The sequence below is a fragment of the Bubalus kerabau genome, chromosome 15 (assembly GCF_029407905.1).
Source record: "Bubalus kerabau isolate K-KA32 ecotype Philippines breed swamp buffalo chromosome 15, PCC_UOA_SB_1v2, whole genome shotgun sequence".
Lineage (NCBI taxonomy): Eukaryota > Metazoa > Chordata > Mammalia > Artiodactyla > Bovidae > Bubalus > Bubalus kerabau.
In genome coordinates, this window is record NC_073638.1 from 14,246,343 (window position 1) to 14,262,392 (window position 16,050).

Here is a 16,050-nt window from a genome sequence, read left to right on the forward strand (position 1 = left end):
CCTTTCAAATGAAAGAGGAAATTCTGGCATTTTTATTAGCTAACATTTTTTTAAAAGATCTCTCACATATTGACCGTGACTTACAGAGCCGTTTTATCAAAGTCAGACCTGGGGCCCAGTCTATACTCTGGTGTCTGTTACTGAGGTTTGAGGGGTTTCCTTCATACATACTCTTCCTTTAATTATTTTATGCCTGAAAATTGTAAAGAAGAGGGTATTGGTGAATTAGCTGTTAGGACTAAAATAGTGGGGTTTGCTTCTAATTTTTAATTTGGACATTTTTTTCAAAAGGACTTCAAAATGTTTCAGAGGGAAACAGGTGATAAGGCGTGCGTGCGTGCTCAGTCACTTCAGTCGTGTCTGACTCTTTGCGACCCTATGGACCGTAGCTTTCCAGGCTCCTCTGTCCGTGGGATACTCCAGGTAAAAATACTGGAGTGGGTTGCCATGCCCTTCTTGAGAGGGTCTTTCCAACCCAGAGATCAAGCCCAAGTCTCCTGCATCTCCTGCATTGCAGGAGATTCTTTACCAATGAGCCACCAGGGAAGTCCTTAGGTGATAATAAGGACAGGTAATTTGTCCTCTAAGGAAAAGAGGGTCTTATTTAGAAGAGTTCAGGTGTTTCCTTAATCTTCTGCCAGATTTCATTGACATAGTTTGTGATCTTGTCGAGTTAATGCTTCCCATGCTGATCCACGGACAAGATCTAAGTCAATAAAGTAAACACATTTGGAAAGTATTCATTTGCCGTATTTTCCATACATTAAAATATGTATCCAGTTTCCTATAAACATAAATCAACCTTACACGCTGCACTCACTTGTGAGCATGTTTTGATTTATCCAGCTGAAAGGTTTGGTCATCATATATCTGATCTCCTCGAGCCCATTCTGGAAGATAAATCTCCCTTCCATAGTCCAGCTGGAAAACTTGGAAGCGTAGACAAACTTCAGGGTTTTTCAACCAGCTGAGTGGTTTTTGATCCCCAAGGCCTGAAAGATGCATGATGCACAATAGATGTTCAACAAATATCTGTTGAATGAATAAGAGTAGTGGAAGATAACAGTTCTAAAGATATAGCTTGATTATGGGCAGAATTTTATTAAAAAGATACAGAAATGCTTTCATTGGTCTAGCAGTCTTGTGCAGGACTGAAATAAAAATTCAGAATCTTTAACCATATTTAAGTACTTGGCATACAACCCTAACTCAGTTGCTTGGCCAATGCTGTAAAAGAAATTCAAAATCTTAAATACATATCACAGACATATACACACACAATCAGATGTGGAAAACTGTAAGTGCATATTAAATGTAAATTTATATTAAATCCCAGGAGGATAGAATCAGAAGCCTGTTTTCTATGTTAGCATCAAACACCATAATCTATTGGAAAAACAGAAAGAAAAAAAAAAACCACACACACACAAAATGAAAGATCATTCAAGTTCATAATTTGCACTAGTCTCTAGAAAATAAGTTTTCTAGCATATAAAAGATGACATTAATAGAAATAGCTTAATTCATTCACAGTCTCACACACACACTCACACACACTGTCACGTACAGGCTGAGATTGTGCCCTTTTACCACGGTCTTCAAGCTTTTGAGGAGAAAATGAGTGTTGAAGGAGAAACACGTGGTTTCTATTAAGTCAAGTTCTTCATGGGCTAAGTGTAAGGCAAAGAGTGAGGCTGAGTATGGAAATCAGAGCCAACGGATGGGAGCATATTTTTCTTTCAAAATATTTTATGTACTAAAGTTTGCACAACATCTTGGCAATGACAGCAAGCCTGTGTAAGGAGGTGTTTGGTGTTTCATAGCTAACATAAGGGCAAAAAAATGTAGCGGCAGCCAAATATTACTTCCATCATGAGCAGAAAGAACGTGTGTGGTAGAATACATGGTAAGGCCCATGGGCTAGAGACTACAGGGTTTAAAAATCTACAAAATTCCAAAAGAGAGCTTATCCCTATTTTTATATCTTTTAGTATTGTAAAGGAATGAAACTAAATTTGGCATAGTCCATCTGTTTGATTAGAGAGAGAAAGAAACAGAGTTACATTTTCTTGGCATGCAGATCTTTCATAAATCTTAGCAGAGGGTGGTTTTCCAGATTTCACTGGAAAATTATTTTGATGGTGATCACCAATTCTGCCAACATCAAGCATTCAGTCCACCACTTTTCTTTCTCTTTGTTTTTCCCCTAAATACATTCTTAATCTGCAGAACATAGAAGACTGCCTAGCACATAGGAGATACTCAGTAAAATTTATCAAATTCATTAATGGATGGACGGATGGATGCACAGGTGACAAGGCTGGGCATAAGGAGATCTGGACTTTAATCCTAAGGCAGTAGTATCATACCACCTAATGCAAATTATTACACATTGCTTTTTACTGCAGTAAATTTCAGTATATATGTGGTGTTTGTGATGTATGTAGCGTAGATTCCCAGCTAAAATGTAAGTCAGAGAGGTTTTTTTCCTTGTTTGGCCATGCTGTGCAGCACATGAGATAGTTCATCAATGCTCCCTGCATTGGGACTGCGGCATCTTAACCACCAGACCACCAGGGAAGTCCCCAGATTCCCAGGTGGCTCAGCAGGAAAGAATCCACCTGCAACGCAGGAGCCGCAGGAGATGCCAGTTTGACCCCTGAGTCAGAAAGATCCCCTGGAGGAGGGCATGGCACTTGAGTATTCTTGCCTGTAGAATCCCATGGACAGAGGAATCTGATGGGCTACAGTCCAAAGTGTCGCAAAGAATTGGACCCGACTGAAGCTACATAGCACACGTGCATGCGTGTATACCACATCTTCTTTATCCATATAAGTGTTGATGGACATGGAGGCTATTTCCATGTCTTGGCTACTGTAAATAGTGCCACTATGAATATTGGGGTGCATGTATCTTTTCAAATTATTTTTTTAAATTTAACATTTCTACTAAACCAGTTTTCATGCAGCAAAAGAGACACTGATGTATAGAACAGTCTTTTGGACTCTGTGGGAGAGGGAGAGGGTGGGATGATTTGGGAGAATGGCATTGAAATATGTATAATATCATATATGAAACGAGTCACCAGTCCAGGTTCGATGCACAATACTGGATGCTTGGGGCTGGTGCACTGGGACGACCCAGAGGGATGGTATGGGGAGGGAGGAGGGAGGAGGGTTCAGGATGGGGAACACATGTATACCTGTGGCAGATTCATTTTGATATATGGCAAAACCAATACAATATTGTAAAGTTAAATAAAATAAAATAAAAAAAAATAAAACAGTTTTCATGGAGTACAATGCTGAAATCAACAACAATAAGTTCTCTTAATTACTTTCACATTCCACTTACCAATACAGCCAAGTCATTTAATTATATTAATTTCCCTTTAATTTCATGGATTTGTAAAAAAAATTAACTTCCAATCAATACACAATAAATTCGGTCATTCTTCTTTGTACAATTTACATTTAACATAGTACCTGAATCATAATAGATACTTAATCATATTTGCTAAATAAAATTATTAAAATCACCCATCAAAATAGAATTTTCATCTCTTCCAGATCAATGGTAACTCTGTCTTTAGCTTTTTAAGAACTGTTCTCCACAGGCGCTGTACCAGTGTACACTCCCATCAACAGTGTAGGAAGATCCCCTTTTCTCCACATCCTCTCCCATTTATTGTTAGTAGATTTTTTGATGATGGTCTTTCTGACTGGTGTGAGGTGATACCACAGTATAGTTTTGATTTCTCTAATAACGAGGGATGTTGAGCATCTTTCTATGTCCCTGTTGGCCATCTATATGTCTTCTTTACAATATAAAGCCAGAGATCTTAACTTCAAATGCGCACATGGGCCAGATAACTAATAGAAATGGGGGGGAAAGGGTGCAAGTAATAAAATAAGGAACAGTGGGGAGCGTGGCCACCTGCAGAGCACGAGGGCCTCGGTATTTATAAAATGATGGGCGCCGAACATACACATGCAGTCCAAGTGCGCGTGAAGCACAAGCTCCTTCACAAAAGCAACAGTTTCTAAAACATCTCTGCTCCACACAAATACAGAGATAAGGAAATAAGAAAAATATTAATTGCTACAATTTATCTAGTGCCTAGAACTGTTCTAAATTTCATCCAGCTTAATCTTAGGTCATAAATATAATTACCTTCATTTTATACAAGGAAATTAAGACAGAGTACATAGTAAATGTATAGTGGTTTGTTAAATTGGATCATAAAAACAGCACAGCAAAGAACAAAGTAGCAGGACCCTAAGCTGAACCTCTAATCCACACAAGAGACGCACACTCCAAGGGAGAGTCTTGGTGGCTTGCAGGACCATCTTTCCCAAGAGTCAATAGATTTAAGGCTGAGAGCTCTGACTGAACATTGGGCACAGATGTGTTAGGAAGAGTTCCATTCCTTTAAGATGCCCAGAGGATGTTCCTACCTCAGTTGTTGTCTAGTCACTCAGTCATGTCTGATTCCTTGCAGCTCCATGGACTGCAGCATCCCAGGCTTCCCTGTTCTTCACCGTCTCCGGGAATTTGCTCCAATACTTGTCCATTGAGTCGGTGATGCCATCCAACCATATCATCCTTTGTTGCCCTCTTCTTCTCCTGCCCTCAATCTTTCCCAGCATCAGGGTCTTTTCCAGTGAGTCGGCTCTTCACATCATGTGGCCAAAGTATTGGAGCTTCAGCTTCAGCATCAGTCTTTCCAGTGAATATTCAAGGTTGATTTCCTTTAGGATTGACTGGTTTGATCTTCTTGCTGTCCAAAGGACTCTCAAGAGTCTTCTACAGCACCACATTTTGAAAGCATCAGTTCTTTGACACTCAGCCTTCTTTATGTTCCAACTCTCCATCCATACATGACTACTGGAAAGACCATAGCTTTGACTATACAGACCTTTGTTGGCAAAGTGATGTCTCTATTTTTTAATATGCTGTCTAGGTTTGTCATAGCTTTCCTACCTCAGAGCTGACTCTAATTATTTTCACGAACTGGTGAGGAGGACCAGCTGCTTCCAGTCCCCCCACCTCTGCCTTTCTCCCCAAAACATGCCCTTTCCAGGTGCCTGATTGAGAGTTACCCCTGAAAGGAATGCTCAACACACGTTTGCTGCACAGGGAGATGGCTTGGCCCAGAGCATGAAGCTCTATCTCTTCCTGTCTCAACTAAGAGACAGTATAGTGATTGAGAACTGGATTTCTGGAGTCAGGCAGGCCTGACTTAATATTCCTCAGCTACTTAAAGCTGAGTGATCTCTCAGAGGCAGATTTCTCATCTGCAAAATTCGGATGAAAATACTAGTTCTTGCTCATTGTTCTGTGAGGAGGATGAATTGAAATAAATCACCTAAGCCATTAAGCCAGCTAAGCCATACACCTAAGCCACTAAGCACAGTGTATACGTGCTCATGTTCAGTCGTGTTGGACTCTTTGTGACCCCATGGATTGTAGCCCCTCAGGCTCCTCTGTCCATGGGATTTCCCAGGCAAGAATACTGGAGTGGGTTACCATTTCCTTCTCCAGGGGATCTTTCCAACCCAGGGATTGAACCCAGGTCTCCTGCACTGGCAGGCAGATTCTTTACCACTGAGCCACTTGGGAACCTCCATAAGCACAGTGACTGGCCTGTAACAAACCTTAGTACATGGTCATTTTAGAATTATTTTGTATCCCTTTGCCCTTGAGGCAGTTGGTGAACTCTGTATCCCCAGGGATTACTAAAGCAAGACCACATACCCAGGTTTTGGACTGGTGGCTTTTTTTTTTTTTTTCTTTTTTAAGCTCCACAGATAACTAAAGAAAGAGAAGGCAAGTCCATACATGGATTACCTACTGCTTACCACTCATCAGACATCATGGGAGCTGCTTTATCTTTTTCATCTCTTGTAACCTCACACAGTCCAGGTGGGAATGAAAGTTGAATTTTATTGCTCCCATATAACTAGTGTTTCTCAAAGAGCATTCTCTGGACCCATGAGCATTAGAATCACCTGAGTAGGTACCTGATCTGCAGCCTCAGAGTTTCTGGAGCAAGGCAGATCCTTTGATTTAGTACTTGTATAATTTGTCTAAAACTTGAGTTTATATTTTCTTGTATTTGATGTGTAAACATGTCATTTCTTCCTGGTAAGTTCTCCAAAATGAGGACTATGTTTTCTAGTTTTCTTGTAACCCCAACAGTGTATAGCTCAATCCTATACATACACACCATTGGGAATTAGTAGAATCTCTGGCTGGGTTTAGCTTTGTGCCCTGGCATGTCCTGACCTGTCAATGCTGAAAGATTGATAGATACCTCAAATCAGAATGGCAGTTCACCGATACTATTTAATATGCAACTGTGAGTCTTTGACCAATAACTTCTAATTGTTCTTTTCATTTAGTGTACTGCAGTTCCTGTCTTATTGATCAGGGAGGAAAATTAACAGATCTGGACATTAACCCTCCAGGTTCCTCTATCCATGAAATTCTCCAGGCAAGAATACTGGAATGGGTTATCATGCCCTCCTCCATGGGATCTTCCCAACCCAAGGATTGAACCTGGGTCTCCTTCATTGCAGGCAGATTCTTTATCATCTGAGCCACCAGGGAAACAAACCCCTGAAAGGTGAAATCCCTAACAAGTTTCAGTGTTTGTGAAATAGAAACTCACAGGTTCTCCTTATCACAGAAAGCTAGGCCCCTTCTGTCCAAAATGGTTATTCATCATTTAAATACATGAATTGAAATGATTTTTATTGCAGGATCAGCCATGATATGGGCTAACTTTAGGGAAAAGGAAGAACTTGTTACTTTATGATGTGTCTGTTCCTGAGCAATTGAGAGGTTTGCCGTACGTTTTTACGATAATTTTCTTTGAGGTTCCATAAACACCTTCTGGAATGTGGAGATTCCCCCATCAGAGTCATATGAGAGCTTTTCCAGTTCCCTAATGTCATTAACCCAGCTGCTTTCGTTGCTGTGACATGCAGTTATTTCTCCTACATTTAAAAAGCGATTCTCTGATCTCCAACCCATTAACCTTGTTTGATCTTAACAAGCTGAAAAATGTTTGGAATCTAAGCTTATGATCTCGGCGTGACTTTTTTTCTCTTAATTCACAGTAGCTTTCCGCCCCCCTCCCTTTCTCTTTTTCAGGATCAACACTCTGTGGTAGGCCAGAACGCGGGCCCCAGTCCAAGTCCCAACCCCTGCTCAAATCCAAACACTGGAAGTGGTTACATGAACTCCCAGCAATCACTGTTGAATCAGCAATTGATGGGAAAGAAACAGACTCTGCAGAGGCAGATCATGGAGCAGAAACAGCAGCTTCTCCTCCAGCAGCAGATGCTGGCTGATGCGGTAAAATGTTCTAATTCCTACCGTGCATACCTGTTGGCCCAACAGAGGGAATTCATCAGTTTCCATTTCTACTTGCTGCCCTTGTATCTGTGTCCCTCTATGGCACAGCAACCAGGGTGTCTTGACTGTAAGAGAGATTAATTCCATGCATAAAGTGCTACAGGGCAAAAAAAAAAAAAAACTTGATTTACCAGGTGCTGGACAGTTGGAATCCACAGCACCTGGGCTGATTAGCCCTGCCCAGCCCAGGAATGTTCAGAACCACCACATAGGCCTTGGAATCAGGAAAAAGAAACCAGTGTTGTTCCACAGTGCCGAGGGGCAGAAAATAGGGACAAAACTTTAATCAACTCAAATCCAAACTGATTTTAGAGATAAAAGAGTTTTCAAAGCAGCTTTAAAAGCCAGTGTGGAGTTCCAAAACTTAAAATTTGGCTTCCAAAATAAAGCATCTCAGAATAGATTTCTTTCTTTTTTTTTTTTTTTAAGGAAACTGAAAGTGTATTTCCCATTTCCTCACATTTAAGTGGCTTTGCCTTAAAGGCTTGGGCTTCCCTGGTGGCTCAGAGGTTAAAGTGTCTGCCTACAATGCGGGAGACCTGGGTTCGATCCCTGGGTTGCGAAGATTCCCCTGAAGAAGGAAATGGCAACCCACTCTAGTATTCTTGCCTGGAAAATCCCATGGACGGAGGAACCTGGTGGGCTACAGTCCATGGGGTCACAAAGAGTCGGACACGACTGACCGACTTCACTTTCACTTTCACCTTAAAGGCAAGGTCATTCTCACCCACATACTACCTAAGTATCTGCTCGTCCCTTCTGTATTCTCAAACTCATACATTCAACAACTGATCCAAACCCTTCCTTCCTCCTAAGACCAAAACCCCTTCTCCAGATTTCTTGATTCCCTTCAAACTGTTTGGCCGAATTAAAGATGAAAGAGGAAAATTAACCATCTCCAGGTTGATAGAGCTAAGGTACACAGAAAATAAAATAAGGACAAATTTATCCTCAAGGACCTTTGCAGTGAGCAGAAACCCAGGTGTAATAAGGGCTATAATTCTTCAGTAAATATTTACTAATTCACAATGGGGCTACAGCCATAAACAAGACAACCCTGTCTTTGTCCTTAAGGAGCTTAGAGCCTTCTGGGGGTGTCAAACAGGCAAATGTAATATATATGATTAAATACTGTGATGTGGGAACTACCAGAAATTATTTCAGAGAGGAAGTTATAGCTACTGAAGATCTGAAGGTGAAGAAGGAGATGGAAGGAAGAACAGGGGAGTGTCCAACTAGAAGAACCAGCATATTCCAAGACTCGGGCACAATAAAGTATACAACATATTAGGCTTGCTGAGGGAGGTCCTGTATACACAGATAGGGAATAAAAGGCTAGGAGGCCAGAGATCAGAGACCAGAGGCATTTGCAAATCAGAATTTGCATTGTCTGAAAAGCAATGGGGAGGACTTCAAAGCATTTTAAACAAGTACTTGATTCAGACTTGATTTGCAGCATAATAGGCAGTTTCCAAGCAGCACTAGTGGTAAAGAACCTGCCTGCCAATTCAGGAGACATAAGAGATGTGGGTTCAATCCCTGGGTCAGGAAGATCCCCTGGAGGCACGCATGGCAACCCACTCCAGTATTCTTGCCTGGAGAATCCCAGGGACAGAGGAACCTGGCAGCCTATGGTCCATAGGGTGGCAAAGAATCAGACATGACTGAAGTAACTTAGCAACAAATAAGTACTTGATTCAGATTTGATTTGCATTATAATAAAGGTATAAAGGGCTCCCCAGGTGGCTCAGTGGTAAAGATTCTGCCTGCCAATGAGAGAGACATAGGTTTGATCCCTGGGTTGGGAAGATTCCCTGGAGAAGGAAATGGCAACCCACTCCAGTATTCTTGCCTGGGAAATCCCATGAACAGAGGAGCCTGGTGGGCTACAGTCCATGGGGTCCCAAAGAGTTGGTTTTTTGGGGGGCTTCCCTGGTGGTTCAGATGGTAAAGAAGCCGCCTACAATGCAGGAGTTACGGATTTGATCCCTGGGTCAGGAGGGTGGCTGGAGACCAAGAGGTATAGCCTAATGTGTGTATTTGTTGGTTAGCTTGAGACTGTATTATGAAATATTTAATTTATAGTGAAAAGTATAAATCATAATATAACAATCATTTTTTTAAGACATGACAAAATGGAATTAATTTTAGAGTCCAGAGCATGTGAGAAGAAATAGTGAGAAATAAATGTGTTTGACTCAAATAAGGAATAGTGAGAAATAAACTTACAGGTGAACTTGAATGCTGCCCTAAGGTATAGGGGAACCACTGACCTGATGGCTAAATGACACAACTAATTTCTACCATAAATCACAGTTTTGAAAACTTCATTCCTCCTACCCACTCCCTCCCTTTCGATGATCTTCATAAACAATACAGCTTGGAAACAAGGGCAGTAGATGAGAAAAACAGATAATCTAAGATTGGCTCATTGGGTACACGTTCATCATTGCCATCAACACTACTAATCTGTTGACTTATAGCAGGCAGAGGCTGAATTTCTGGATTTTCAGCTCGCATTAAAAGGCAAGGAGATATCCCCTGAGGGTCTTGTCCTGGCCCCATCCTAGCTCCCACGGAGCCCCGGTTGAGTCACCATTGGGACAGATGCAAAGGGCAGGGGCATAAGCTATGGGAGATGAATGGGAAGGAGGCTGCTGTTTTTGTGATTTTTATCAGCCATTCACATTTCTTTTTGTTTGGCCACCATTGAGGGTGCCTGTGCTTTTTAGCATATCCAGGAAGAAACCGTCTTTGATGCCACTTTACATTAGCATATGCTTTGTAGTCATTTGCAGTCAGTTGGCAAGGCTAGATAGGCGCCTAAATTGAGACATTTTTCTCACAAAAGTGTATTATCCTTATTCTCTATTATTCTCCCACCAGTGAGACACAAAGAAGAGAGATGAGTAGAACTTGTTAACAATGGGCATCAGAATCACCAACGTGTTTTGTGTACCTACTATGTGTCAGGCACCATGCTGAGTTTTTACAGAATTAAAAGGATTAATCCTTTCAAGGGGAGTTTGAGGGAGGTCCTAGAATTATCCACATTTTACATTTTGAGATGGCAATACTGAAGCAAGACAGATATGGGCAACAGAAGATGATTTCTATGTTCGCTTTTTGGGTTCAAGATATCAGAATATGAGACACTGGTTGTGAAGTTAAATTTCATGTTGCACAGAAATAATTCACAGGGGTGGCCTGTGGGTTTCCACTTGCTTAGACTGGGGATGTCATTCTCTTGCGAACAGAGCCATCTTCATTCAGTGTTGGAGTCTTGTCTTTGCTGCTCTTCACCACAAAGGGAGCACCATAAGGTGACAAGATGGCAGTTCTATCACAGCCCATGTTTAAGGCCATGAACTCTAGCTCATTTGTGAACAAGTACTTTAAGAAACTCAGGTTCCAGAGATACATATGTTACTATATGTTACTCTTTGAACAACCTAAGTAACCCCTCAGGAGAACAAAACATCAATAAGTAGGTTGAATAGACACAAAAATAAACCCAGATTTGAAATCTAGTCCTTAATGGAGAACCAAGGGCCTAATTATCACATGTGTGTGTGTGCATGAATTCTGTTTGCTTGAACAGAAACACCTAATTACATAAGAAAATAGGATGGATGCTTCTGAAAAAGAGAAGACTTCAGAAAGTCCCATGCTTGGCATAAAAATCAAAACTCTCAGCTTGCACAATAGTTTACAGCAGGAATGGTTGAATATTGCCACATTTGGGTTCATGGAACATCTCAGCTGTTTCTTGAACATTTAGGGTTTGGGCAAAACCAGAAAGAGTTTCACCAACCACTTTTTCCCTTAATTTGTAAACCCATGTTTAAAAGAAATGTAATCCATATGTTTCTGATTCATTTACACTTAGCTCATCAAAATTGTGTTTTATATGAATTACTTGATGCCCCAAATTCCCTCTGAGCCTTTCAAGTCTTTCTCCTTTGAAACAAGAATTTGAATTTGGTTTGTTGTTGTTTTAAAGCCACTTTTTTTTCCCCCTTTATAGTTGATTTATTCAACTTAGAAGGTTTGGAATTTGATGGGAAACTGAGAAATACATGGTTTAAGTGGGTTCTAAATTAGGTAGCCCACATTTGACTTCCATCTAATTTACCCATCTGTTACAAGGTTTTCTTTTCTATTTATTGAATTTTCTGTAACTATATTGTATCTACTATTGTGAGCAAGAATCCCTTAGAAGACATGGAGTAGCCATCTCAGTCAAGAAGAGTCTGAAAAGCAGTACTTGGATGCAATCACAAAAACAACAGATGATCTCTGTTCGTTTCCAAGGCAAACCATGCAATACCACAATAAGCCAAGGTTTTGCCCCAAGCAATAACATCAAAAACGCTGAATTTGAATGGTTCTATGAAGACCTACAAGACCTTCTAGAACTAACACCCAGAAAAGATGTCCTTTTCATCATAGGGGACTGGAATGCAAAGTAGGAAGTCAAGAGATAATTGGAGTAACAGGCAAGTTTGGCCTTGGAGTACAAAATGAAACAGGGCAAAGGCTAACTGAGTTTTGCCAAGAGAATGCCCCGGTCATAGCAAACACTCTCTTCCAACAACAAAGGAGATGACTCTATGCATCGACATCACCAGATGGTCAACATCAAAATCAGATTGATCATATTCTTTGCAGCCAAAGATGGAGAAGCTCTATACAGTCAGCAAAAACAAGACCAGGAGCTGACTATGGCTCCGATCATGAACTCCTTATTGCCAAATTCAGACTTAAATTAAGGAAAGTAGGGAAAACCACTAAACCGTTCAGATATGACCTAAATCAAATCCCTTACGATTATACAGTGGAAGTGACAAATAGATTCAAGGGATTAGATCTGATAGACAGAGTGCCTGAAGAACTGTGGACAGAGGTTCCTGACATTGTACAGGAGGCAGTGATTAAGACCATCTCCAAGGAAAAGAAATGCAAAAAGGCAAAATGATTGTCTGAAGAGGCCTTACAAATAGCTGTGAAAAGAAGAGAAGCTAAAGGCAAAGGAGAAAAGGAAAGATACCCCATTTGAATGCAGAGTTCCAAAGAATAGCAAGGAGAGATAAGAAAGCCTTCCTCAGTGATCAATGCAAAAAATAGAGGAAAACAATAGGATGGGAAAGACTAGATATCTCTTCAAGAAAATCAGAGATTCCAAGGGAACATTTCATGCAAAGATGGGCACAAAAAAGGACAGAAATGGTATGGACCTAACAGAAGCAGAAGATATTAAGAAAAGGTGAAAAGAATACACAGAAGAACTGTACAAAAAAGATCTTCATGACCCAGATGACCATGATGGTGTGGTCACTCAACTAGAGCCAGATATCCTGGAATGTGAAGTCAAGGGGACCTTAGGAAGCATCACTACGAACAAAGCTAGTGGAGATGATGGGATTCCAGTTAAGCTAAAAGATGATGCTGTGAAAGTGCTGCCCTCAATATGCCAGCAAATTTGGAAAACTCAGCAGTGGCCACAGGACTGCAAAGGTTTTCATTTCAATTGCAAAGAAAGGCTATGCCAAAGGATGTTCAAACTACCACACAATTGCACTCATCTCACACGCTCGCAAACTAATGCTCAAAATTCTCCAACATATGCTTCAACAGTATGTGAACCAAGAACTTCCAGATGTTCAAGCTGGATTTAGAAAAGGTGGAGAAACCAGACATCAAATGCCAACATCTGCTGGATCATGGAAAAAGCAAGAGAGTTCCAGAAAAACATCTACTTCTGCTTTATTGATTACACCAAAGCCTTTGACTGTGTGGATCACAACAAACTATGGAAATTCTTAAAGAGATGGAAAATTCTTAAATACCAGACCACCTTGCCTTCCTGAGAAATCTGTATGCAGGACAAGAAGCAACAGTTAGAATTGGACATGGAACAGCAGACTGGCTCCAAATTGGAAAAGGAGTACATAAAGGCTGTACATTGTCACCCTGCTTATTTAACCTATATGCAGAGTACATCATGAGAAATGCTGGGCTGGATGAAGCACAGGCTGGAATCAAGACTGCAGGGAGAAATATCAATAACCTCAGATATTCAGATGACACCACCCTTATGGTAGAAAGGATGAACTGAAGAGCCTCTTGATGAAAGTGAAAGAGGAGAGTGAAAAAGCTGGCTTAAAACTCAACATTCGAAAAACTAAGATCATATCATTCTGTACCATCACGTCATGACAAATAGATGGGGAAACAATGAAAACAGTGACAGACTTTATTTTCTTGGGCTCCAAAATCACTGCAGATGGTGACAAGACCATGAAATTAAAAGACGCTTACTCCTTGGAAGAAAAGCTATGACCAACCTAGACAGCATATTAAAAAACAGAGACATTACTTTCCCAACAAAAGTCCATCTAGTCAAAGCTGTGGTTTTCCAGTAGTCATGTATGGATGTGAGAGTGGACCATAAAGAAGGCTGAGCGCCAAAGAATTGATACTTTTGAACTGTGGTGTTGGAGAAGACTCTTGAGAGTCCCTGGACTGCAAGGAAATCCAACCAGTCAATCCTAAAGGAAATCAGTTCTGAATATTCATTGGAAGGATTGATGTTGGAGCTGAAACTCCAATACTTTGCCTACCTGGTGCGAAGAACTGACTCATTGGAAAAGATCCTGATGCTGGGAAAGATTGAAGGCGGAAGAAGGGGATGACAGAGGATGAGATGGCTGGATGACATCACCAATTGGACGGACATGAGTTTGAGTAAACTCCAGGAATTGGTGATGGACAGGGAGGCCTGGCATGCTGCAGTCCATGGGGTCGCAAAGAGTTGGACACGACTGAGCGACTGAACTGAACTGAACCTATGCCAATTATTTTTGTCTTCGAAAAATTGAGCTTCATTTAAAGCTCAAGTCTTTGAGCTTCATGTAAAGTTGCAGTGCAACATTCTAAAATCTTCCTGATCCATACTGAGAAAGACAAAAGCATTTCCTGATGTCCAGAACTGATATGAAACTCACAGCCAGGCTATTTTGTTTTCTGTTGGACTTAAACAATTTTACAGAATACGAAGCTCAGACAGTATTGCTCTGAGACCATGATAAAATGAGACAAAAGAAGGCCACTTCATAATTTTGTCTACAAACTGACATAAACAAGGTCACTGTGCAACTAACAAAATAGGAAAATTTCCCATCTTTTGCTGAATGCATGACAAATAGTTCTTTACTCAGTGATAGGATCGACCTCACTTTCTGATAGCTTACAACCTAGAGCAAATCCTCTCTACCTTAGACCCTCCCTAAGTCACCTAATCAAAGCCCCAATCCTGTAATATTCTAATACAGTTCTGCTGAGACACTGGGTTGTCCCTCATGATGTGTTTTCGTCCTCCCTCCAATGAATAGTAAACCCAACAGGTGTGTTCCTGTTACTGAATGCAAATCCATGTGCCTGACACACAGTGAGTCCAAGCAACACAAAACGTCAGAGCTTGGAGCAGAGAAAGATTTATTGCAGGGCCAAGGAGACAGGTGGCTCATGCCCCCAAACTCCAAAACCCCAGGAGGCTTTCAGCAAAGCACTTCTAAAGGCAAGGTTGAGGGAGAGAGTGGTCAGTTATGGTAAATGTCTCGGTGTCCGAATTCTTTGTTTTTGCAACTGTCCAGGTAGGTCAGGTGACAATGTTCCTGAAAACCTCTAACAAGACAGATGTTATTCTCTGTTCTGCAATTTTTTATCTCTGTATGAATGGACTCAAAGATCAGCATCCTGAGAACGGGATATCTCGTATATTTCAGGCTCTAGGCAACATTCTTTTACAGAAGGTGCAGCGCCATCATGACTAAGCACAGCCAACAGAGCACAAAGGTTAAAGCAAAAAGGAGCAGAGCTAACATGGAGTTAGATTTGTTCTTCCCTGCTACATTTGTGGTATTCTTTGGACTTATATGGGCCTTCCCAGGTGGCTCAGATGATAAAGAATGTGCCTGCAACTCGGGAGACCCCGGTTCGATTGGTGGGTTGGGAAGTTCCCCTGGAGAAGGGAAGGGCAACTCAGTCCAGTATTCTTGCCTAGAGAATTCCATGGACAGAGGAGCCTGATGGGCTTCAGTCCATGGGGTCACAAAGATTCAGACACAACTGAGCGACGAACACTTGGCCTCTTATAAAAACAATGCCCCTATTTCCTCTGTTCACTTCCAAACTCACCTACTCTAAAGATCTAAAGGGGACTCATACCAGAAAGAAGAAAAGAAGGGAATCTGGGAAATGTCTGGACTCTGAGAATGGGGTGGCAGAGAAACGAAGCAGCAAGAGACCCTTGTATCATGTGATCAGAAAGCCTAAGTTTTTGACTCAGGATTGGGTTTCAGTTCTGCTACTGTGTGATCTTGGACAAGTTACTCAACCTAAGGAAGATTCTGTTCATGGATTTGGGGAGGTCGAAGAGGACCCTCCCTCGGTGGGCCTTGGTAAAGACACAGAGAAGAAGCTGAGGTCTTACCCATGGCCGAAACAAGTTTATTGAAGGAAGAATAGAAAGAGCAGAAAGAGAACGTCAAGAGAGAGGTGGGCCAAGCCAAGAGAGGTACTGGGGCCAGAGTGATGAGGTGGGGGCGGGGTGGGGGAAGTTGTTA

At 41.3% G+C, this 16,050-nt stretch overlaps 1 protein-coding gene and 1 long non-coding RNA gene across 2 annotated transcripts in view; one reads left to right on the forward strand and one right to left on the reverse strand.

The window, feature by feature from the left end:
- Positions 1–16,050, forward strand: part of MAML2 (mastermind like transcriptional coactivator 2) — a 404,965-nt gene that overhangs the window by 378,097 nt on the left and 10,818 nt on the right. Inside the window, exon 3 of the mRNA XM_055547720.1 lies at positions 7,160–7,363. Within this exon, the coding sequence (XP_055403695.1) occupies positions 7,160–7,363 (204 nt within the window). The remainder of the gene's footprint in view (positions 1–7,159; positions 7,364–16,050) is intronic.
- Positions 576–7,461, reverse strand: LOC129628309 (uncharacterized). The gene is made up of 3 exons (XR_008702769.1): positions 7,394–7,461; positions 821–992; positions 576–706 (listed from the first exon to the last, which is right to left on the reverse strand). It is a non-coding gene; the product is annotated as an uncharacterized LOC129628309 (long non-coding RNA).